We start from the raw sequence: 23,319 nt of genomic DNA, 5'->3' as shown, positions 1-23,319 counted from the left end.
CACAATGAGTGGTAGGACCCGAGGAAGTACAGAGGGTCAGAGGGACCTTGGTGTACATGTACATAGAACCCTAAAGGCAGCGGAACAGGTAGATAAGGTGGTTAAAAAGGCACATGGGATACTTGCCTTCATTAGCCGAGGCATAGAATATAAGAGCAGGGAGGTTATGATGGAGCTGTACAAAACGTTGGTAAGGCCACAGCTGGAGTACTGTGTGTAGTTCTGGTCGCCTCACTATAGGAAGGATGTGATTGCTTTGGAGAGGGTGCAGAGAAGGTTCACCAGGATGTTACCTGGGATGGAGCGCCTCAGCTATGAAGAAAGACTAAACAGGCTGGGGTTGTTTTCCTTGGAGCAAAGAAGGCTGAGGGGGGACCTGATTGAGGTGTACAAAATGATGAGGGGCATAGATAGGGTAGATAAAGAGGAACTTTTCCCCTTAGTAGGGGGGTCAATAACAAAGGGGCATAGATTCAAGGTAAGGGGCAGGAGGTTTAGAGGGGATTTGAGGAGGAACTTTTTCACCCAGAGGGTGGTTGGAGTCTGGAACTCACTGCCTGAAAGGGTGGTAGAGGCAGGAACCCTCACAACATTCAAGAAGCATTTGGATGAGCACTTGAAATGCCATTGCATACAAGGCTATGGACCAAATGCTGGAAAATGGGATTAGATTGGACAGGGCTTGATGGACGGCGCAGACACGATGGGCCGAAGGGCCTCTTTCTGTGCTGTATAACTCTATGACTCTATGACTCCACCCTCACCCCTCACCTCAGCCACATCGCCACCCTCCCCCTCACCTCACCCTCCCCCTCACCTCACCCTCCATCTCCACCCTCCTCCTCACCTCACCCTCCATCTCCACCCTCCCCCTCACCTCACCCTCCATCTCCACCCTCCCCCTCACCTATGACTCCACCCTCACCCCTCACCTCAGCCACATCGCCACCCCTCACCTCACCCTCCCCCTCACCTCACCCTCCATCTCCACCCTCCTCCTCACCTCACCCTCCATCTCCACCCTCCCCCTCACCTCACCCTCCATCTCCACCCTCCCCCTCACCTCACCCTCCATCTCCACCCTCCCCCTCACCTCCCCCTCCCCCTCACCTCACCCTCAATCTCCACCCTCCCCCTCACCTCACCCTCCATCTCCACCCTCACCCTCACCTCACCCTCCATCTCCACCCTCCCCCTCACCTCACCTTCCATCTCCACCCTCCCCCTCACCTCACCCTCCATCTCCACCCTCCCCCTCACCTCACCCTCCATCCTCACCCTTCCCCTCACCTCACCCTCCATCTCCACCCTCCCCCTTACCTCACCCTCCATCTCCACCCTCACCCTCACCCTCCACCCTCACCTCAGCCCCCATCTCCCACCTCACCCCCCATCTCCACCCTCCCCCTCACCTTCACCTCACCCGCAGCATGGTGCTGGACCGTCGTCGCCAGCTCCTGGGCCAAGGAAAGCGCAAGAGGCCCGCCCCTTTACCTGCCGCAGGGCCAGGATTAGTCCCGGGTGAAACGGGAGGACTTCAGTCAAACAGATGAGGTCATGTTGGTGAACCCTCCAGATAGCGGGTTCTTCACTAACTCTCAGTGCAGTGCTGAGGGAGCGCCGCACTGTCGGAGGGGCAGTGCTAAGGGAGTGCCACACTGTTGGAGGGGCAGTGCTGAGGGAGCGCCGCACTGTCGGAGGGATAGTACTGAGGGAGCGCCGCACTGTCGGAGGGGCAGTGCTGAGGGAGCACCGCACTGTCGGAGGGGCAGTGCTGAGGGAGTGCCACACTGTCGGGGGGGGGGGGGTAGTGCTGAGGGAGCGCCGCACTGTCGGAGGGACAGTACTGAGGGAGTGTCGCACTATCGGAAAGGCAGTGCTGAGGGAGCATCGTACTGTCGGAGGGGCAATGCTGAGGGAGCACTGCACTGTCGGAGGGGCAGTGCTAAGGGAGTGCTGCACTGTCAGAGGGGCAGAGCTGAGGGAGCATCACACTGTCAGAGGGGCAGTACTGAGGGAGCGCTGCACTGTCGGAGGGGCAGTACTGAGGGAGCACCGCACTGTTGGAGGAGCAGTGCTGAGGGAGCACTGCACTGTCGGAGGGGCAGTACTGAGGGAGCGCCGCGCTGTCGGAGGGGCAGTACTGAGGGAGCACCACGCTGTCGGAGGGGCAGTACTGAGGGCGCACCGCACTGTCGGAGGGGCAGTACTGAGGGAGCGCCGCACTGTCGGAGGGGCAGTACTGAGGGAGTGCCGCACTGTCGGAGGGGCAGTACTGAGGGAGCGCCGCACTGTCGGAGGGGCAGTACTGAGGGAGCACCGCACTGTCGGAGGGGCAGTACTGAGGGAGCACCGCACTGTTGGAGGGGCAGTGCTGAGGGAGTGCTGCACTGGCGGAGGTGCCGTCTTCCGGATGAGACGTTAAACTGAGGCCCATCTGCTCTCTCAAGTGGACTTAAAAGATCCCATGGCACTATTTCATAGAAAGCAGGTGAGTTATCCCAGTGTCTTGGATAACGTTTATTTCTTAATCGAATAAAAACAGATGATCCGATCATTATCTCATTGCTGTTTGTGGGAGCTTGCTGTGTGCAAATTGGCTGCTGCGTTTCCTACATTACAACGGTGACCACTTCAAAAGTACTCCATTGGCTGTATTGCGTTTTAGGACAACCTAAGGAGGCGAAAGGCGCTATATAAATGCAAGTTATTTCTTTCTCTTCAGGAGTGGATAATTCTGTTTTAATCAGTCAGTGTGAAATCGATTGTAACACTACAGTATGGCAGAATGCACATAAACAAATGTATTTGACCCTCAAATGAGTGATTGAAAGTTAGATTGCTCGTGTTACTAACAGCACACATGAAGTTTGTTTACTGGTGTGATAGCTTTCAAATCAAATGTCAAATCAGGTCACACGGTCAAACCTCCTGGATTGCGTGCAACCTGAATTGGCAACCCTACTCACGCACAACGTCACCGATTCCGCCGGCGACATTACGGAAGTCACACTTCCAATGTCCGTTGGCCAGGTGGAGTCAATAATTAACAACGATGAGGATGTAGGTTAATGGATTGCTCTCATTTTACAGGACCTACGGTACAGGTAGTTTGAATGAAACCCAATAAGATTCTTCCTCCTTTAGGCCATACATTTTTAAACAAATACAAACACATTCAGGGCTCTGTGATCTGTCATTGTTATAGATCGGTTTCGGGATTACTCATTAAATAATCATCACCTGGTTATTGGCGCAAGGAGAATGTGCTGCGAACCATCTAATGCCCGATTTTTCACCGGCCTCTCCTGGCGATTGTACTGACCAATGAAACTTGCAGTGTAGCGCGAACAAAGCATGGACAGTGGCCTCATCACCATCCCGCCCACGACAGTTTTCTCCCCTCCTCTCCTGAAAGTGCCGACTCACGTTGGGTACAATTCTTGAGCTCCTCGGTATCTCTCCCAACTTGCCATTGAGCCTAGGCATGGCAGCCAAGGCCGATTCTGTCTGTCCTCGCCCAACATCCACGCACCAGCACATGCCCGCAGCACAAGGTCCTGAATAGTGATTAGGAATGGGAAAGCCAGCTAATTTCTTCATTCGCCATCCCAGGGCACTGAGGCCAAATTTAGTGCTGCCTTAATATTCCTGGTCCGTACGGTTCAGTAGAAATAACTTGCATATATATAAAGCACCTTTTACAATATTCCAAATTGCTTTACAGCCAATGAATTGTTTGTGAAGTGTAGTCACTGTTGTAATGTAGGGAAAAGTAGAGCCACTTTACACTGCAAGATCCCACAAACAGCAAATGAGATAAAGGACCAGAGAATCAGTTTCTGGGGGTGTTGGACGAGCGATAAATGTTGGCACATTTAGGCCAATCAGGTTGGCACTCCTGTGCCACTCCTGCCGCGTTTCCCTACATTACAACAGCGACTACATTTCAAATGTATTTCACTGGCTGTGAAGCGCTTTGGGATGTCTGAGGTCATGAAAGTCACTGTATATATGTATAAATAGGAGATTCAATCCGATTAAAAGAATTGTAAAATGAGATGGGTGCAATCCTCACACATTTTCCCCTACTCACTGGAAGGAGCTGAGAGGAAATTTGATAATCAAGGAAGGCTGCCCAAACAGCGCGTAACAAGTCAGGGGAAGTAGGCACAGTGTTGCACGTCTCCCAGGCAGGACTTAACGCAGCTCGTGGAATCCGGGAGGATTGGTAGACATGCTGGCGTACCTAGTTTGGGTGCATGATCTTCAGGAGTGTGTGTAGTGCTCACATGCGAGGGGACTATCCTGAGGGAGGGAAATATGTCCCGTTACAGGATTTCTGACTCTGCCGTCATGAGGAGCCCCCAGTGCTATATTTCACAAATGTTGCTATTGAGTTAAACTGAGCTATTACGGGGTTAAACTCACTGCACAGCAGGGCTGGAGTTGTGGATTAAGAATCAGACATAGGCCGGAATTTTCCCGTTGCCGAGCATGCAGGTTTGGGGGTGGAGCGGCAGTAAAAATCCCGGAAATAGTGAACACGTCAGTGTAATAATCAATAACATGTCATTCTATAGTGGACACTAGGTGGAGCCGTAGAGCTGTGTAGAGCTGTTTGTATAAGACTACACTACCCAGCTGTATGTATATTAAGACTACATTACCCATGAGGCACTAGGCTACCCACAAGGCAACAGTCAAGATGGATGCCTCTACAGATACTGTACCTAGTCCACATGTGCTCAATAAAAGTGTCTAGCAAAAGCTAGCTGTGTTCATAATAAGAATGTCTATTTATTAATGAACATAAGATGGTACCAGGATACCAAGAGTTGTAAATAACTGCTAAAAAAATTGTGAAAAGCGACATGGAGAATTTGAAGCCACCAGAGCGTTTGAATCTCGAGGGAAATGTCGACTACAATTGGCGGATTTTTAAACATCAATTCGAACTCTACATTGCCGCCATCGGATTCAGTACGAAGCCAGACGCAAGAAAAATAGCGTTGCTGCTTACGGTTGCAGGCTCACAGGCGATAGAGGTCATAGTCATAGAGTCATAGAGTTTTACAGCACAGAAAGAGGCCCTTCGGCCCATCGTGTCTGCGCCGCCCATCCCTTGGTATTTAATACATTTGTATTTAATCCAGAGGAGAACAGAGAAAAATGAGAAGATGTGCTAAAAAAATTTGATGCACATTGCTCTCCCAAAAAGAATGAGACGTATGAAAGGTACATCTTCCATTCTCGGACACAGCAACAAAATGAGACTTTTGATAGCTTTATAACTGATCTGAAACTGAAAGCACAGACATGTAATTTCTCTGAGCTGAAGTCATCCATGATTCGTGACCAGATTGTGTTTGGTATTCATGATAAAAAAAAGCCAGGGAACGTCTGTTGAGAGAAACCGAACTAAATTTGGAAAATGCAGTGAAAATATGCCAAGCCAGCGAGCTAGCTCGAAAGCACGCGAAGACTTTCAGTGAAATCAATAATGATGCGATTGTAATGAGTGATAATGCTGCTGTCGGTGCTGTGTCCTACAAGGGGAAGAAACGTGGGCAGAACAGAAATGAAAAGCAATCGGAGGATGAAATTTTTAATTGTAAACGCTGTGGTTACAAACACCAGTTAAGACAATGCCCAGCATTTGGAAAAATGTGCACAAAGTGTAATGGAAAGAATCACTTTGCCAAACAATGCTTTTCAAAAGTAAAAACTAAGAAAGGGCAACGAGTTAATGTAATTGAGGACACTGATTTACGTGAGACATTTTTTGTACGAATGGTGTCATGTGACGATATCAAAAAGGATACAGAAAATGTGCAGCCCTCAGAAATGGACAATGCTGAACATAAAGTTAATGCAGTAAAAGTGGACAAATGGATGATCCCACTGCAGGTAAATGGAGCATTAGTTACCTTGAAACTGGACACTGGGGCAAAAGCAAACTTAATCAGTATGAGTGACATTAACAATATGAAAGAAAAGCCCAAAATACAAAAAAAGTCAGTACTACTGAAGAGCTATAATGGACAGAAAATAGATAGCTTAGGTGTATGCAGACTTAAAGTGACAGTCAAAGACAAAGTGCATCATCTCATGTTTTCTGTTGTGGCTGAAAGACTTGATTCGATACTAGGTGACAAAGCTTGTGAAGACTTAGAACTGGTCAAGAGAGTCCACCGTATAAACTGTGCCATAAGCAGACCAGATGACTCAGGTGATGAAGCAGAGAGCCCATCAAGGATGAAAAGGCCAAATGGTATCCATGTCTTCAAAAAGCCTAGTTTCTCCAAGAAGAAAGAAAAAGACTTTAAGGTCAAAGAGAAGCCAAAGGAAGAAAAGCACAAAGAGGAAAAACACAAGGAGAAAAAGTCCAAAGATATAACCGCAGCAGATGTTGTTAAGCAGTGGAAAGAGAAAAAGAAAAAGAAGCCTGCACCAGAGCAGGAAGCAGTTCCGGTGGATACTCCTTCTTCCCTCAGGCCAATCTTTGGTGTTCCATTAGCCGAGGCTGCTGAGAGGACTATGCTGTATGATGGGATCCAGCTGCCAGCAGTTTTTTCGAGAGTGCATTGACTGCATTGAGAGTTATGGCATGAAGAGTGAAGGAAACACTGAAACCCTCTCCAAGCAAAGATCGCAAGGAGACCTCGATCTATACAAGAGCAGATCGATGACAATGCTGCAACTGCATCATCATTCACCACCAGAACAATCTCATGAAGACACATCAGACTTACCCGTGTTGAGCAGATCCACACGTGAAGTAAAAAAGCCTGATAGACTTAATCTTTGAGTACAATGTAAAGCTTTGAAAATGTGTTGACTGTTTTGAAAATGTTTATGTTTATAGAGCACTAACAAAAGTGTTACTGATATTATCTTTATTGTTTTCTTGAAAGTTGATTGATATTGATTTTGTTAAACCTCAAAGGGGGATGTAATGATCAATAACATGTCATTCTATAGTGGACACTAGGTGGAGCCGTAGAGCTGTTTGTATAAGACTACACTACCCAGCTGTATATATATTAAGACTACATTACCCATGAGGCACTAGGCTACCCACAAGGCAACAGTCAAGATGGATGCCTCTACAGATACTGTACCTAGTCCACATGTGCTCAATAAAAGTGTCTAGCAAAAGCTAGCTGTGTTCATAATAAGAATGTCTATTTATTAATGAACAGAAGAGTCAGGAGCCCACCGTCATCCCGCCCCCTCGCGCATTTAACTCGGGCGGCTTTGAAGGCGCCACACGGACCCGATCCGCAGAGGCGGGCGACCTCATTGAAATCATTCAATGCTTGTTTACAGACCCATAAGAGTGATTTTAACGCCAGATTTTGACTTTTACTGCAAGAGCATGGGATTTACGGAGGTCGGGTACCTCGCCTGTGAGGTGAATGCGGAAGCTCAGTGGCCACTGGCGAGTTCCTTCATTGACAGCTGGGAAAAGCACATAAATACTGCAACGTTACACCTCATTACTTGCCTCATGGAAAGGCTAACCTCGGAAGCCACTCTCACCACATTGCTACTCACTATCACAACACTGAGGGATTGGCCCTCTGATCTCCACTTTACCTGCCATCTACTACATCAGTATGGGTGCTGTTTATACTGTCTCACCTTGGTCCTCAGAATCAGACCAAGATGAGCCCCACCACCAACAACACCAGCAGCAACCACAGCAGTAGCCTTCTCCCCAACGACCTGATGCTCCACAGGAGAGGGGATCAGCACAGGGCTGCACCATACCGGAGGTGATACCCCCAACACAGGGTATACAGGCAGAGGATGAGCTTCCTCAACATGACGGAGCAGAAGTGTTTCAGGAGGTTCGGGCTATCGCGCCAGGTCGGCACAGACATTTGTAGCTTGCTGGAACAAGACCTGCTGCCCAGAGGAGCAGGTGGACACACCTTACCAGTGGCTGTCAAAGTCACCACCGCCCTCAACTTCTTCGCCTCAGGCTCCTTCCAGGGATCTGCAGCAGACATTTGCAGGATCTCGCAGTTGGCCACCCACAGATGCATCATCCAGGTGACCGATGCCATGTTTCACAAGTCAGCCAATTATATCAACTTTACCACTGTTGAGGCCAGTATAACAGGAGAAGGATTGTAGGAGAACATTTAAAAAAAAGTCTGGAATTGCTACTTTTATTCAGCCATTCGTATTATTCAAAATAAACTAATTTCACACTTGGTCACCAGATTGTTCTTCAGTATCGCCTAACATTTACCCAGCCCTGCCTCACCACCACCTCACTTAATCCCTCCACTGCCCCTGATTTCTCAAACTGCTTGCCTGACATCCAGTACTGGATGAGCTGAAATTTCTTCCAATTAAATATTGGGAAGACCGAAGCCATTGTCTTTGGTCCCCACCACAAATTCCGTTCCCTAACCTTCGACTCCATCCCTCTCCCTGGTCACTGTCTGCGGCTGAACCAGACTGTTTGCAACCTTGACGTCCTATTTGACCCCGAGATGAGTTTCCGACCCCATTTCCCCACCATCACGAAGACCGCCCACTTCCACCTCCGTAACATCGCCCATCTCAGCTCATCTGCTGCCCTCATCCATGCCTTTAGTTACCTCTAGACTTGACTATTCCAGTGCTCTCCTGGCCAGCCTGCAACCTTCCACACTCCGTAAACTTGAGCTCATCCAAAACTTTGCAGCCTGTATCCTAACTCGCACCAAGTCCCATTCACCCATCACCCCTGTGCTCGCTGACCTACATTGGCTTCAGGTCCGGCAACGCATCGATTTTAAAATTCTCATCCCGTGTTCAAATCTCTCCATGGCCTTGCCGCTCCCCATCTCTAACCTCCTCCAGCCCTACAAACCTCAGATTTCTGCGCTCCTCCAACTCTGGCCTCTTTTGCATCCCTGATTTCCTTCGCTGCACCTTTGGTGGCCGTGCCTTCAGCTACCTGGGCCCTAAGCTACAGAATCCCTCCCTAAAGCTCTTCACCTCCCTCTCCTCCTTTAAGACACTTTTGGTCACCTATAGTAATATCTCATGTGGCTTATAGTCAATTTTTGTTTGATTATGCTCCTGTGAAGTGCCACGGGACATTTTACTACATTAAAGGCGCTGTGTAAATGCAAGTTGTTGTTGTACAAGTAGATATTGGGCCGTGGGAGTCGGCTCTGGAACGGACATGTGATCCTTGTACAGAAGTGACCAACGTCACTGAATCGGAGCAGGTAAATACTGCCCTGAATGTGTAACAGTTAAGAGCTAACCATCAATTAAACAAATCCGGATCCTTTATGTTTGGTTATACCAACCAGTCTGATTGTTGGAAAGTTTTAAACAAACCACACGACAGACTCAGCCACAGCCAGGGCTTCTGAAAGGAGTAGTTGTAATGAAGAGAGAGACAATTGTAGTTGGTACCGGGTGCTCCCAGAGAAGGTTGGCCCAATGATGGGTCCAAGTACATATCTTGGTAAGTGGGGTAGAGGCTGGCATCCAATACCGAGGTTGATACTTGGGGCTGAAGGCCCCTGTGGAACTGTTGCTCACTCGAGAGTGAATTTATTGATAAGTCTTGGCGCTCTGGGGCAGAGAACACATTGGTCTATTGGTCCTAGAACATAGGAACAGGAGGAGGCCATTCAGCCCCTCAAGCCTGTTCCGCCATTCAATTAGATCATGGCTGATCTGTATCTTAGCTCTATCTGCCTGCCTTGGTTCCGTAACCCATTAATACCCTTGGTCGTGCGGGGTGGTGGGGTGAAGATTGGAGTTAGTGTTAGTTTCTGGTAGTGTTCTAGTGGGGCTGAGTCACAGTCCAGAGAGATATTGGATGCCAAGCATGTGTGTAAACTTTCTGCTAACCTAGTGTCAGTGCCAGCACTCAATATTCTGGGTCAGAAAGGTGTGGGGGTAAGCCCCACTGCAGCAGTTAATCTAAGCTGACACTGTCGTGCAGCACTGAGAACGATGCGTTGCTGGAGGGGAAGTCCTTCAGATGGGATATTAAAACCCGAGTCCTTGTCTGCCTGTTTCTGTGGCTCGGGCAGGTGTTCACAACTCTATTACTCAATGAACGGCAAATTCTCCTGATATCCTGGCCAACATTCAGCCCATCACCAACAACATAATCATTTCACCACATTGCTGTTTATGGGATGTTGCTGCCGCGTTTGCCTACGCACTCGGTGTCAGATTCTCCAGAATGTTACCAGGGCTCAGAGCGTTAAATTATGAGGACAGGTTGCATAAACTTGGCTTGTATTAAGATTGAGGGGTGATCTGATCGAGGTATTTAAATTGTTAAAAGGATTCGATAGGGTTAAAACAGAGAAACTATTTCCTCTGGTGGGGGAATCCAGAACAAGGGGGCATAATCTTAAAATTAGAGCTAGACATTAAGGAGTGAAATCAGGAAACACTTTTTCACACAATGGGTAGTAGAAAACTGGAATTCCCTTTCCCAAAAGCCTGTGGATGCCAGGGATCAACTGGAGCTTTCAAGGCTGAGATCGATAGCTTTTTGTTGGGTAAGGGTATCAAGGGATATGGAGCAAAGGCGGGTAAATGGAGTTGATGCAAATCAGCCACTGAATGGTGGAATAGGCTCGAGAAGCTGAATGGCCTACTCCCGTTCCTATGATTGGGCAGAGAGGAAAATAAACAGCCTCCTGTCCCTTCCCTCGAGACTCACACGTGAAGACTGACACTTGGGCAAGGTCGGCGACATTGATGGAGCAGGATAACAGGAAATGCAAACCTAATCCCACAGTGAGGAGTTGGAACAAGGTGGAACAATCTTCAACTCAACAAAAAACAAGTCTAGGAACTAGATGGCAGTGGGTTTCAACTCTGTGGAGACTGGGTTCAAATACAGCCCAGAAAGATGCTGCCAAAGTCTCCTCCCTGTGCTTACTAGAAGAGACCTTTGTGAAGTGAGCTTGCACAGTTTCGAGCCCGTTCCTAGAGGGAATGGGCTACAGCACAAAACTGCGTGAATTTGTAATTAGCGTGAATGAAGGCCACAAGTTTGAAAATGGCAAAAAAAAACGTGTCACATTGGTGCAGAAAGAGGTGCTTTTTTGAAGGTGGGGGTTGAGGCATACTGGGCAGAACTTTCAACTGTAACGGCAGTGTGGGATTGGCCGCCCGTTAGGACACCCCGCCCTGACTGGCTTTCCCACTGTGGGAAAGAAAATCAGGCGGAGTGTGTAACGGGCGGCCTATCTGACACAGTCAGCTTCACACCCCCGTTGAAGTTGAAAGTTCTGTTCATTGTTGGGCAGAGTCGAGGCTGATTTACGTTGCCTCCGGCTGTGCTGTACCTGACCTGGGAGTGCTTACTTAGCACGGACACCGGGAAAACTTAATATTCCCCAGCATCGATATCACTCGACTTGATGGTTTTTAAAATAAAGAAACTGGGTCCAGAGGAGAAAGTGGGTCCCTGGCTCATCTGCTGTAAACCCAATGAAGTACAAAGTACTGAAGCCAAGCAGCATCTGAAATAGCACACAATGGGCTGGATTTTGCCAGCCCTGGGGAGGCGGGTTTGGAGGCAGGACTGCCGGGAAAATGGCAGAATTTGGGGGCGGGTGCCCAACCCGACTCCATGCCATCTTGCCAGGAGGCAGTTAGCCGACCCGTGCCGGGTCCCGCCTCCTCGAGGCAGGAAGGGGATTAATGCCAATTAACTGCCTGTTAACAGGCAGTTTTTTGGCCAATCCCTATTTTGAGCCCTGAAGTGTGGGCTTCCCGACAGCTCCTAACTTTGCCAGAGTCAGCGAGGCAGGCCGTCAATCTGCGGGGGTCAGAGGGGCCGAGATGTCCGGTATGCAGGTGAGTAATGGGTGCATGTGTGCAGAGGCAAGTGTGTGAGGTATGTGTAAAGTGTTTTAATAAGTTTTACTTACCTTTACTTCTTCCTGCAGACTTCCTCCCTTCAGGTCTCGGGAGTCCCTCAGCTCACTGGCACAGAAAGCAGAATGGCCGCTGAACTGTGAAAAGCTGCAGCCTTCTGCTTTCTGGCCAGGAAGGCTTTCTAATTGAGTCTTGAGTAAAGACACAACTTAGAAGACAGATTGTCAGTGTTTGACAGCTTCACAGAGCCATCAAACGATGACATTTCATCTGTCAAAAGCTCTTGACAGATGAAACGGCACTCGCTGACGTCACCTCTAACTGGCTTTCCCTTAATTGGCCTGCTAAGCCTGCTGGGCGGGCTTAACAAGGTCAATCAAGGGAAAATACCGTGGGGGTTGGCCACAAGTTGATGGAGGCGGGACTAAAACCCAACAAGTGGGAGTCCCGCCTCCAAAAGCTCCCCATTGACAAAATCCAGCCCAATGTCTCGACAGAGCCCAGCACTCTTCATTTCCAAACAAAAACATTGACGAGGACTTCAGATATACCCCGTGCCCCCCCAGGACAAGCTGAGGTAAATGCTAGGAATTTCCTTGGGTTCGGGGGGGGCGGAGGGCACGGGAAAGAGGTCCTCCCGATAGGTTGGCGTAACTTTGGCGGCAACTCCGTTCACGTGACCTTCCATCAGCGCCCGATCAGGAGAATCCCCCCAAAAAATCAGAATGTCAATAAAAAAATAAATGAAGTGCGATGGCTTTAGAGATTTCAGAGAGAACCCGGTTTGGGAGGCGGGGGAGAGGGGTAACAGAAAGTGAAGTTTGGTCATACTGCTTGCTCCTGGCAATATCACAAACCCTGGGGGCGATTTTAAATCCATTTGCCTAGCGGAAAACGGGCGGGTGACTAACCTGCCCATGTTCCCCGGGTCCCGCCAGCTCCCACTTTAACCTGTTCTTTTGAGCAGGTGGAAAAAGGCCACCTGCCTGAAATTTTACAGCCAATGAAGTACTTTTGAAGTGGAATCACTGTTGTAATGTAGGAAACGCGGCAGCCAATTTGTGCACAGCAAGTTCCCGCAAACAGCAATGTGATAATTACCAGATAATCTTTTTTAGTGAATTTGGTTGAATGATAAGTATTGACCAGGATACCGGGGACAACTCCTTGCTCTTCTTCGAAATAGTGGCCATGGGATCTTTTGTGTCCACCTGAGAGAGCAGACGGGGCCTCGGTTTAACATCTCATCCGAAAGACGGCACCTCTGACAGTGCAGCACTCCCTCAGCACTGCACTGGAGCATCAGAGTAGATTATGTGCTCAAGTCTCTGGAGTGGGTCTTGAACCCACAGCCTTCTGACTCAGAGGTGACAGTGCTACCCACTGAGCCACAGCTGACTCTTGACATTAGATATAAATAATCTCTTCCTGTTCTTAGAAAACTCTTATGTTCATTATTAGGATGAGATTTAGGAGCCTGTCCTGCTTTTGGGTAGGATCACGTAGTGGACACAGAACTTTGAAGGGTAAGAATGGCTTCTGGAAGACATTAATCCTGGGATGGATGAGGCTGCCTTTCAACCTTGTTCAGCATGCAGCCACTGAAAGCTTCTTGAAGGACATTTCCTCCTGTGACTACATCTGAGGGAATCATTACTCTGTTGGCATGCAGCACTATATAAACCCCTGAAAGGAAGCCTGGACCACACAATTGGTTCCCAATGAGCATCTAGCAAGAACATAGAAAGGGGAAGATGTTGGGTATCTTAAAGAGTTTATAGATACCCATTTGGAAGGAATTCTTTTGACCATTGATCAATCAAATGGTTTCTATTCACTGTGGCCTGTCTGAAGCAGTTGTGATTTAGAACATGTAGATACAACAACCTTGGGTGTAGTTCCCAGTTGTGCCTTTGTAATCTGCCAGTGGCATCACTGCACCAAGAACTCCCCCAAACAGTCCAGCATTCACAGTCCCTTAGTGCACACACGCTTTCTGCACAGCTGCGAGACTGGGCTCGCTGGCTAGCTCCCCAGGATTTGGAGCTGCCAAGAGGTTGAAGACAAGTGTGAATGCAACAACGATCATTGCAAGACATGCTTTGAAGTGGGATTGGGAGTTTAACTAAAAGCACAGTTTCATTGCCACACAAGGACCCGCAAGCTGCAGCAATGAGCAGCCAATCTCTACCTGGACCTCCCCTAAGTCACTGGAGCAAGGTTGAGCTGGGCAGACTCTACCACCGATAATCCATCCACTCTCCTCGCAGCAGGTACCAGGGCGGCTTCTCATTTGCCCTTCCCCACACCCCCAGCAGTGTTGTCTAGATTGGCACCGCTGAGAGGGGAGGGAACACATCTAACCTGCAGCCCTCCCTCCAGCATCACAACGGCAGGCAGTGGTACCTCAGTGTACTGTTCAACCTCCCAATTAGAGACAAACCACCTCAGTGCGAGCACGGAACGAGCAAGAGAACGGCCAGCTTTCAGTTGACATGTATACTCCTTTAATAGAATATTGAAAACATTTTTCCCAGTGCCAGCTACAGTCCGATAGGAATGCCATTATATATCATTGTAGCTTTGAGCCTAAAACACTTTTGCTTTTCTTTTTAAACTTTTTTTTTTTTAAAAATTATTAAAAAAGTTGCATTTATAACTTAAAACTTCTCATTCATTTCAGCTGGGTATAAAATGTTTGGTATCCAAATCTATCAGACGAGTAGTCAGTTTGCCTCTCAACATAGCAGGCCTTTTTACAAATAGGATGTTCCAGTACATTACAGGGAATCGAATAGAACGCGAGATGAATACTGCATCATTAAATCGGTAAAAATTACTGTCCTGTTCATATACAGAAGCTTATATAAAAGCTTTTTTTTTAAAAATATATACCCAAGTTGAGATGATCTTAAGATTAATTACAAAATTAAGAAAATAGAACAGTGTTCTGACTACAGAAATATTGCTTCCCTTCCAAAGTTTTTTTTTGCATATTGAAATTAATTAGCAACCTATTAATTTATAATCTATTACAATAATTTATACACTGGTAGCTGAACAACTAACCTTTTTTTTTCTCTTTCCCCAGTTGCGATTCACAGCTCATCGCAATAAATATTAAAAAGTAGTCACAATTTTTTTCTCTGTAAGGCATTGATAAATAATAAAAGTTTTTATACAACAAAAATAGCGTTTTGTGTGTGTTCTTTTATCTCCCTGCATCGTGTCTGCTGCAGTTCGTACCTTACAATAAACAATCTGCTACTCTTCATTCTAAGAGGTGGGGATGAGGGGGGAGAATACATTATGTAATTGGGGGAAGGAGCGGGGCGGACATTGAGAGTCACACAGGGACACAGACAAAAAGAGGGAGAGAGAGTCACACAGGGACACAGACTGAAAGAGAGAGGGACACAGACAGAAAGAGAAAGAGGGAGAGAGAGAGTGACACAGGGACACAGACAGAAAGAGAAAGAGGGAGAGAGAGAGAGTGACACAGGGACACAGACAGAAAGAGAGAGAGGGAGAGAGAGAGTCACACAGGGACACAGACAGAAAGAGAGGGAGAGAGAGAGTCACACAGGGACACAGACTGAAAGAGAGAGAGAGGGACACAGACAGAAAGAGAAAGAGGGAGAGAGAGAGTGACACAGGGACACAGACAGAAAGAGAGGGAGAGAGAGAGTCACACAGGGACACAGACAGAAAGAGAAAGAGGGAGAGAGAGAGTGACACAGGGACACAGACAGAAAGAGAGAGAGGGAGAGAGAGAGTCACACAGGGACACAGACAGAAAGAGAGGGAGAGAGAGAGTCACACAGGGACACAGACAGAAAGAGAAAGAGGGAGAGAGAGAGTGACACAGGGACACAGACAGAAAGAGAGAGAGGGAGAGAGAGAGTCACACAGGGACACAGACAGAAAGAGAGAGAGGGAGAGAGAGAGTCACACAGGGACACAGACAGAAAGAGGGAGAGAGAGAGAGTGACACAGGGACACAGTCAGAAAGAGAGAGTCACACAGACAGAAAGAGAAAGAGGGAGAGAGAGAGTGACACAGGGACACAGACAAAGAGAGAGAGGGAGAGAGAGAGTGACACAGGGACACACAGAAAAAGAGAGAGTGTGTCACACAGGAACAGAGACAGAAAGAGAGTCATACAGGGACACAGACAGAGAAAGAGAGTCAGAGAGAGAAAGAAAGACAGACAGAGAAAGACAGAGCGAGAGAGAAAACAGAGAAAGACACAGAAACAGAGAGAGAAAGACACAGAGACAAAGACTGAATGAGAGAGACAAAGACAGAGAGAGAGAGAGAGAGAGAGAGAAAAAGAGAGAAAGAGAGACAGAGAGACAAAGACAGAGAGAGACAAAGACAGAGAGAGACAAAGACAGAGACAAAGACAGAGAGGGAGAGAGAGACAAAGACAGAGAGGGAGAGAGAGACAAAGACAGACATCTGCTTTCCTGGCTCATGATTAATGTTCGGTTTCAGTTAGGAGGCACTTCTTTCCAGCGGATAAGCTGAAAGGGATGACCCGTCTTCGAGGAGCCCAGGCCCCCGGCGTTCCCGTCTGCCCTTGTTAATACTTCAAACAGCTCTCCATATTCACCCGTTCGAAGAGATCTGACAGCAATATCCTATTAATCGCTTGCGTGTCTTTCCACCTTAGAATCACAGTCCCGAGTGGATAGTGCGAGGTCCTTTGTTTTGTATCCTCCTTCCCTCCCTCCGTTTCCTTTACTGCATGCGGTCAGGTTGCAGTGGTTGCGGGGGATACTGAACGAAAGCTGTGGTGGCAGCGGCAGCAGGACTCCCACCCGCCACTGGCTGCTGGAGAGCAGAGTAGCCGAATCCAAGATAACTCGCAGCGGGCGAGGCGGCGTACGGGTACTGATCGTAGGCGGCGTACTGTGCATAGGCGGCAGAAGCGGTATAGTCAATGAAAGGAGAGGTCATCGACTGCAGCTGGGTTGGGAGGACGACTCCAGGCTGTACAATGGCCTGTGGGTAAAGGTACTGGGCGGTGAGCCTGCAAAACAGAAGGGTACAAAGTTATAAAACTTATATACAAGGCAATGGAAGAACAGATGGAAGGAAAGAAAAAGGAATAATAGAAAGACTTGCATTTCTATAGCACCTTTCACAACCTCAGACGTCACAAAGCGCTTTACAGTCCATGAAATACTTTTGAAGTGTACTCACTGTTGTAATGTAGGAAACGCGGCAGCCAATTTGTGCACAGCAAGCTCCCACAAACAGCAATGTGATAATGACCAGATAATCCGTTTTATTTAAGTGATGATGATTGAGGGATAAATGTCGGCCAGGACACAGAGAATACTACGCTTTGCTTTGAAATAGTGCTGTGCGATCTTTTACGTCCACCTGAGGGGGCAGACGGGGCCTCGGTTTAACGGCTCATCAGAAAGACGGCACCTCTGACAGTGCAGCACCCCCTCAGTACTGCACTGGAGTGTCAGCCTAAATTTTATGCTCAAGTCTCTGGGAGTGGGCCGCGAACCCTCGACCTCCTGATTCAGAGGAGAGTGATACAAGAGCCATGGCTGACACCTAGGTATAGGTAAGAGGAGAAATTGCGTATCGACCCGTTTGGGGGCGGTAACATCTGGGAGGTGGGACATTTTGCGCCAGGCGCAGAAGTCCCGCCCCACTCACTAAATTCAGGTTACCGCCCCCAGAAGGAAGTGGAGCGCTAAATCAAGCACTGCACTTCCTTCCTGGGGTGGGAGCGGGGCGCATGGCTCAGCAGCGCTACGCACTGGGACGCGCAAGAGGGGCTCTTCCCTCAATTAAAGGGAAGGGCCCAAGCTGCATACTCTGCCAAAGAAGAAGCCACCTACCTGGGCCAGCGGGGAGCGGCACTCAAGCAGAGTGATCGCAGAACCAAATCCGCCAACAAACCGTGACCACAACAAAAATGGCACTTTTTTCCCCACAGCAGCCGGCCACCTCCCCTTTAATTTCCGCCCCGGTAGCGGCCGGCTGTCTCTGTCATCGCCTGGCACAGCTTCAGGGGGCGATACCCAATTTAGGGTCCGGGGCACTAACGGGGCAATGCGCCCGGAGATGATGTCACGATCTCTGGGTGCAGGAGATCGGGACGCAACGGCGTAGCGCCGCCGTTAAACCCCCGCCGAATATGGCGGGAGTCGTTAGCGGTGCCGCGCCCAGTCGGAAAGTTGTTTGTGCCCTGTTAGCGCCCCCCATTGCGTTTTGGTGAAAACCACACCACCCGTCCCCAAACTTTCTTTTTTGCACTCAACTTCCTCGTTTTTGAAACTCTCCTCCCTGGTCTTTATACTCTCGAGGTGACCTTAATTTAACTCGCATAGAATTTAATTCGCTCTTTCTGCGACTAATTATAAAAAAGTGTGGGCTCCACCTATGTGTGGGTAGGAGCGTGGCAACACAGTAATGGTCGAGACGGTCAGGTGAGCAGGTTCCCCTCCGCCCCCACGTTGTTCCATACACCATAACCAATCACTAAATCGGGAGGTTAGTCACGCAGCGGATATCGACCCGCTATCTGGAATCTGGATGGACGGATTGGTGGGACGCATGCAACATAAAGAACCAACACCTCAACACTGACCCAACAGCAGAGGTCCCTGGCTTCGACCTCTCTCAAAGATGGTGGACAGCACTCAACTGAATCCCTACAGGGCCTGGACGATGCAGTCACCTGATCCACAAGTGGAGGATGAGGGACGACTCGAAGTGCGACCGTGGCCATGAGCCCCAGACCATGGAGCACATCATATCAACCTGCCCATTGAGATCTGTTGCGGGAGGCACCTCATTTCTCCACTCGGCATCTCAGGAGACCATCGAACGAAGAGCCAAACTAAACATCCCATTATAAGCTTTTCCCGTCATATGGAACAACAGCAACAACGGGAGGTGGCAATCGCAATGCACTGTGGGATGGCATGGATGCAAGGTGCGTTTCTTGCACAAGGACACCCAAATCTCTCTGAACACCAACATTTGAAAGTTTCTCACCATTTAAAAAATGTTCTGTTTTTCTTCCTATCAAAGTGAATAACCTCACATTTCCCTACATTATACTCCATCTGCCATCTTACTGCCCACTCACTTAGTCTGTCTATATCCCTTTGCAGATTCTTCGTGTTCTCCTCACAGCTTACTGTCCCACCTATCTTTGTATCATCAGCAAACTTGGAAACATTACACTCGGTCCCTTCATCGAGGTCATTAATATAGATTGTAAATAGCTGAGGTCCCAACACTGAATCTTGCGGTACCCCACTAGTTACAGTCTGCCAACCTGATAAAGTGCCGTTTATCCCTACTCTCTGTTTTCTGTCCATTAACCAATCCTCTATCCATGCTATTATATTACCCCCCCCAACCCCATGAGCCCTAATCTTGTGTAATAATCTTTTATGTGGCACCTTATCGAATGCCTTTTGGAAATCCAAATATACTACATCCACTGGTTCCCCTTTATCTACCCTGCTAGTTACATCCTCAAAAAACTCTGTTTTTGTCAAACACGATTTCCCTTTCATAAAACCATGCTGACTCTGCCTAATCATGTTATGATTTTCTAAGTGCCCCATTACCACTTCCTTAACAATGGATTCCAGCATTTTCCCGACGACTGATGTCAGACTAACTGGCCTGTAGTTCCCTGTTTTTACTCTTCCTCCTTTCGTGAATAGCGGTGTTACATTTGCAACCTTCCAATCCACTGGAACCATTCTAGAATCTAGGGAATTTTGGAACATCAAAACCAATGCATTCTTGAACCGCTGCAGTCCGTGTGGTGAAGGCACTCCCACAGTGCTGTTAGGAAGGGAGTTCCAGGATTTTGACCCAGTGATGATGAAGGAATGGCAATATACTTCCAAGTTAGGATGGTGTGTGACTTGGAGGGGAACTTGGAGGTAGTGGTGTTCCCATGCGCCTGCTGCCCTTGTCTTTCTAGGGGGTAGAGGTCGCAGGTTTGGGAGGTGCTGCTGAAGAAGCCTTGGCGAGTTGCTGCAGTGCATCTTGTAGATGGTACACACTGCAGCCACGGTGCACCAGTGGTGGAGGGAGTGAATGTTCAAGGTGGTGGATGGGGTGCCAATCAAGCAGGCTGCTTTGTCTTGGATGATGTCGAGCTTCTTGAGTGTTGTTGGAGCTGCACTCATCCAGGCAAGTGGAGAGTATTCCATCACACTCCTGACTTGTGTCTTGTAGATGGTAGAAAGGCTTTGAGGAAACAGGCGGGGAGACACTCGCCGCAGAATACCCAATCTCTGACCTGCTCTTGTTGCCACAGTATTTGTGGCTGGTCCAGTTAAGTTTCTGGTCAATGGTGACCCCCAGGATATTGATGGTGGGGGATTCGGTAATGGTAATGCCATTGAAAGTCAAGGGGAGGTGGTTAGACTCTCGCTTGTTAGAGATAATCATTGCCTGGCACTTCTGTGGCGCGAATGTAACCTGCCACTTATCAGCCCAAGCCTGATAGTCGTCCAGGTCTTGCTGCATGCGGGCATGGACTGCTTCATTATCTGAGGAGTTGCAAATGGTGCTGAACACTGTGCAATCATCAGTGAACATCCCCACTTCTGACCTTATGATGGAGGGTAGGTCATTGATGAAGCAACTGAAGATAGTTGGGCCTAGGACACTGCCCAGAAGAACTCCTGCAGCGATGTCCTGGGGCTGTGATAATTGACCTCCAACCACTACAACCATATTCCTTTGTGCTAGGCATGACTCAAGCCAGTGGAGAGTTCCCCCCCCCCCCCAGATTCCCATTGACTTCAGTTTTACTAGGGCTCCTTGATGACACACTCGGTCAAATGCTGCCTTGTCAAGGGCAGTCACTCTCACCTCACCTCTGGAACTCAGCTTTTTTGTCCATGTTTGGACCAAAGCTGTAATGAGGTCTGGAGCGGAGTGGTCCTGGCAGAACCCAAACTGGGCATCAGTGAGCAGGTTATTGGTGAGTAAATGCCACTTGATAGCACTGTCAATGATACCTTCCATCACTTTGCTGATGATTGAGTGTAGACTGACGGGGCAGTAATTGGCCAGATTGGATTTGTCCTGCTTTTTGTGGACAGGCAGTTTTCCACATTGTCGGATAGATGCCAGTGTTATAACTGTACTGGAACATCTTAGCTAGTGGCGCGGCTAGTTCTGGAGCACAAGTCTTCAGCACGATAGCCGGGATGTTGACGGGGCCCACAGCCTTTGCTGTATCCAGTGTGCTCAGCCTTTTCTTGATATCATGTGGAGCGAATCTAATTGGTTGAAGACTGGCTTCTGTGGTGGTGGGGACCTCATGAGGAGGCCAATTTGGATCATCCACTCTGCACTTCTGGCTGAAGATGGTTGCAAATGCTTCAGCCTTGTCTTTTGCACTCATGTGCTGGGCTCCACCATCGTTGAGGATGGGGATATTCATGGAGCCTCCTCCTCCCGTTAGTTGTTTAATGGTCCACCACCATTCACGACTGGATGTGGCAGGACTGCAGAGCTTTGATCTGATCCGTTGATTGTGGGATCGCTTAGCTCTGTCTATAGCATGCTGCTTCTGCTTTTTAGCATGCATGTAGTCCTGTGGTGCAGCTTCCCCAGGTTAGTACCTCATTTTTAGGTACACCTGGTGCTGCTCCTGGCATGCTCTTCTACACTCCTTATTGAACCAGGGTTGGTCCCCTGGCTTGATGGTAATGGCAGAGTGAGGGATATGCCAGGCCATGAGGTTACAGATTATGGTGGAATACAATTCTGCTGCTGCTGATGGCCCACAGCGCCTTATGGATGCCCAGTTTTGAGTTGCTAAATCTGTTCTGAATCGATCCCATTTAGCATGGTGGTAGTGCCACACAACACGACGGAGAGTGTTCTCAGTGTGAAGACGGGACTTTGTCTCCACAATGACTGTGCAGTGGTCACTGCTACCAATACTGTCATGGACAGATGCATCTGCGACAGGTAGATCGGTGAGGGCAAGGTCAAGTAGGTTTTTCCCTCGTGTTCGTTCTCTCACCACCTGTCGCAGGCACAGACTGGCAGTTATGTCCTTCAGGACTCGGCCAGCTCAGTCAGTAGTGGTGCTACCGAGCCACTCTTGGTGATGGACATTGAAGTTACCCACCCAGAGTACATTCTGTGTCCTTGGTACTCTCAGTGCTTCTTCCAAGTGGTGTTCAACACGGAGGAGTACTGATTCATCAGCTGAGGGAGGGCGGTAGGTGGTAATCAGCAGGAGGTTCCCTTGCCCGTGCTTGACCTGAAGCCATGAGGCTTCATGGGGTCCGGAGTCAATGTTGAGGACTTGCAGGACCACTCCCTTCCGACTGTATACCACTGTGCCACCACCTCTGGTGGGTCTGTCCTGCCGGTGGGACAAGACATACCCAGGGATGGTAATGGAGGAGTCTGGGACATTGGCTGAAAGGTATGATTCTGTGAGTATGACTATGTCAGGCTGTTGCTTGACTAGTCTGTGGGACAGCTCTCCCAATTTTGGCACAAGTCCCCAGATGTTAGTGAGGAGGACATTGCAGGGGTGACTGGGCTGGGTGTGCCGTTGTCATGTTCGAAGCCGGTGCCCAGATCAATGCCAGGTGGTCCGTCCGGTTTTATTCTTATTATTGTTTCTCGTAGCAGTTTGTTGCAACTGAGTGGGATGCTAGGTCATTTCAGAGGGCAGTTAAGAGTCAACCACATGGCTGTGAGTCACATATAGGCCAGACCGGGTAAGGACGGCAGATTTCCTTCCCTAAAGGACAAAGGACGTGGAGTTGGGCCCCCAATCACTAATCCTTCACCATGTCTCATCTCTGCCTACTTGCTGCATCCAGTCTTGCAACCCTCACGTACCCTTCGACCAGCTTCTCCTCAGAGCCAAACACCTCATTGTGCGCCTCCTAAAAAAAAATCCAGCAGACACCTCACCCCTCTCGAAACAGCGGAGAGGGGCTAAAAGCAGCATCGTGAGAATTAAATGATGCAACACGGCCATTTTGTTGAGGTGTGACATTCAGAAATTCTATACTGCTCAATGGTTAAGCCTCCCATCTCTCCTTTTATCATCATGTAACAGCACAAGAACTCACATCTAGGTCATGCTCTGGGTGGTTTCCGTAACAAGTTCCAGTTTTACATTGGCCGGATCGTTAGCCTGACTCTCAATGCCGTACCAGGAGAACCAGCCAGATGCCATTGTGTGGGGGAGGGGAAGGGGTGGAAGCCATCACTCCACTCCCATCGGACTAACTCCCATTGGATGCAAAGGCGGTATTCAGAGACCAAAACTCCCTGCTCCACTCCCAAGGTCTCTCTGGGAGTGCGACTCGAAACTTTAACCTTCCGACTCAGGAGGCGGGAATTCTACCACCGAGCAAAGGCTGCTCAGAATGTTAGAGAATCTTAACAACACAGGAGGAGGCCGGC

The 23,319-nt window shown here is 48.8% G+C and overlaps 1 protein-coding gene across 1 annotated transcript; it reads right to left on the bottom strand.

Moving 5' to 3' along the window:
• Positions 1-16,611: 16,611 nt before the first annotated feature.
• Positions 16,612-23,089, bottom strand: LOC147108507 (RNA-binding protein 38-like). The gene is made up of 3 exons (XM_086004279.1): positions 23,030-23,089; positions 22,747-22,793; positions 16,612-16,903 (listed from the first exon to the last, which is right to left on the bottom strand). The coding sequence occupies exons 1-3, from the start codon at positions 23,087-23,089 to the stop codon at positions 16,612-16,614; spliced, it is 399 nt and encodes a 132-aa protein (XP_085860405.1).
• Between the last annotated feature and the right edge of the window lie 230 nt (positions 23,090-23,319).

The sequence above is a fragment of the Somniosus microcephalus genome, chromosome 13 (genome assembly GCF_052327205.1).
Source record: "Somniosus microcephalus isolate GS21.2 chromosome 13, FLI_Smic_1.0, whole genome shotgun sequence".
In the NCBI taxonomy this organism is placed as follows: domain Eukaryota; kingdom Metazoa; phylum Chordata; class Chondrichthyes; order Squaliformes; family Somniosidae; genus Somniosus; species Somniosus microcephalus.
Note: the sequence above shows the minus strand (reverse complement) of the source record. Positions and strands in the feature narration are given on the sequence as shown.

Coding starts and splice junctions, on each gene's coding strand:
- LOC147108507 (XM_086004279.1), bottom strand. CDS start 23,089: ATGGCATCTGGCTGGTTCTCCTGGTACGGCATTGAGAGTCAGGCTAAC. Junction 22,794..23,029: donor AGGCTAACGATCCGGCCAAT/GTAAAACTGGAA, acceptor ATTTTTTTTTAG/GAGGCGCACAATGAGGTGTT. Junction 16,904..22,746: donor GAGGAGAAGCTGGTCGAAGG/GTACGTGAGGGT, acceptor TCTGTTTTGCAG/GCTCACCGCCCAGTACCTTT.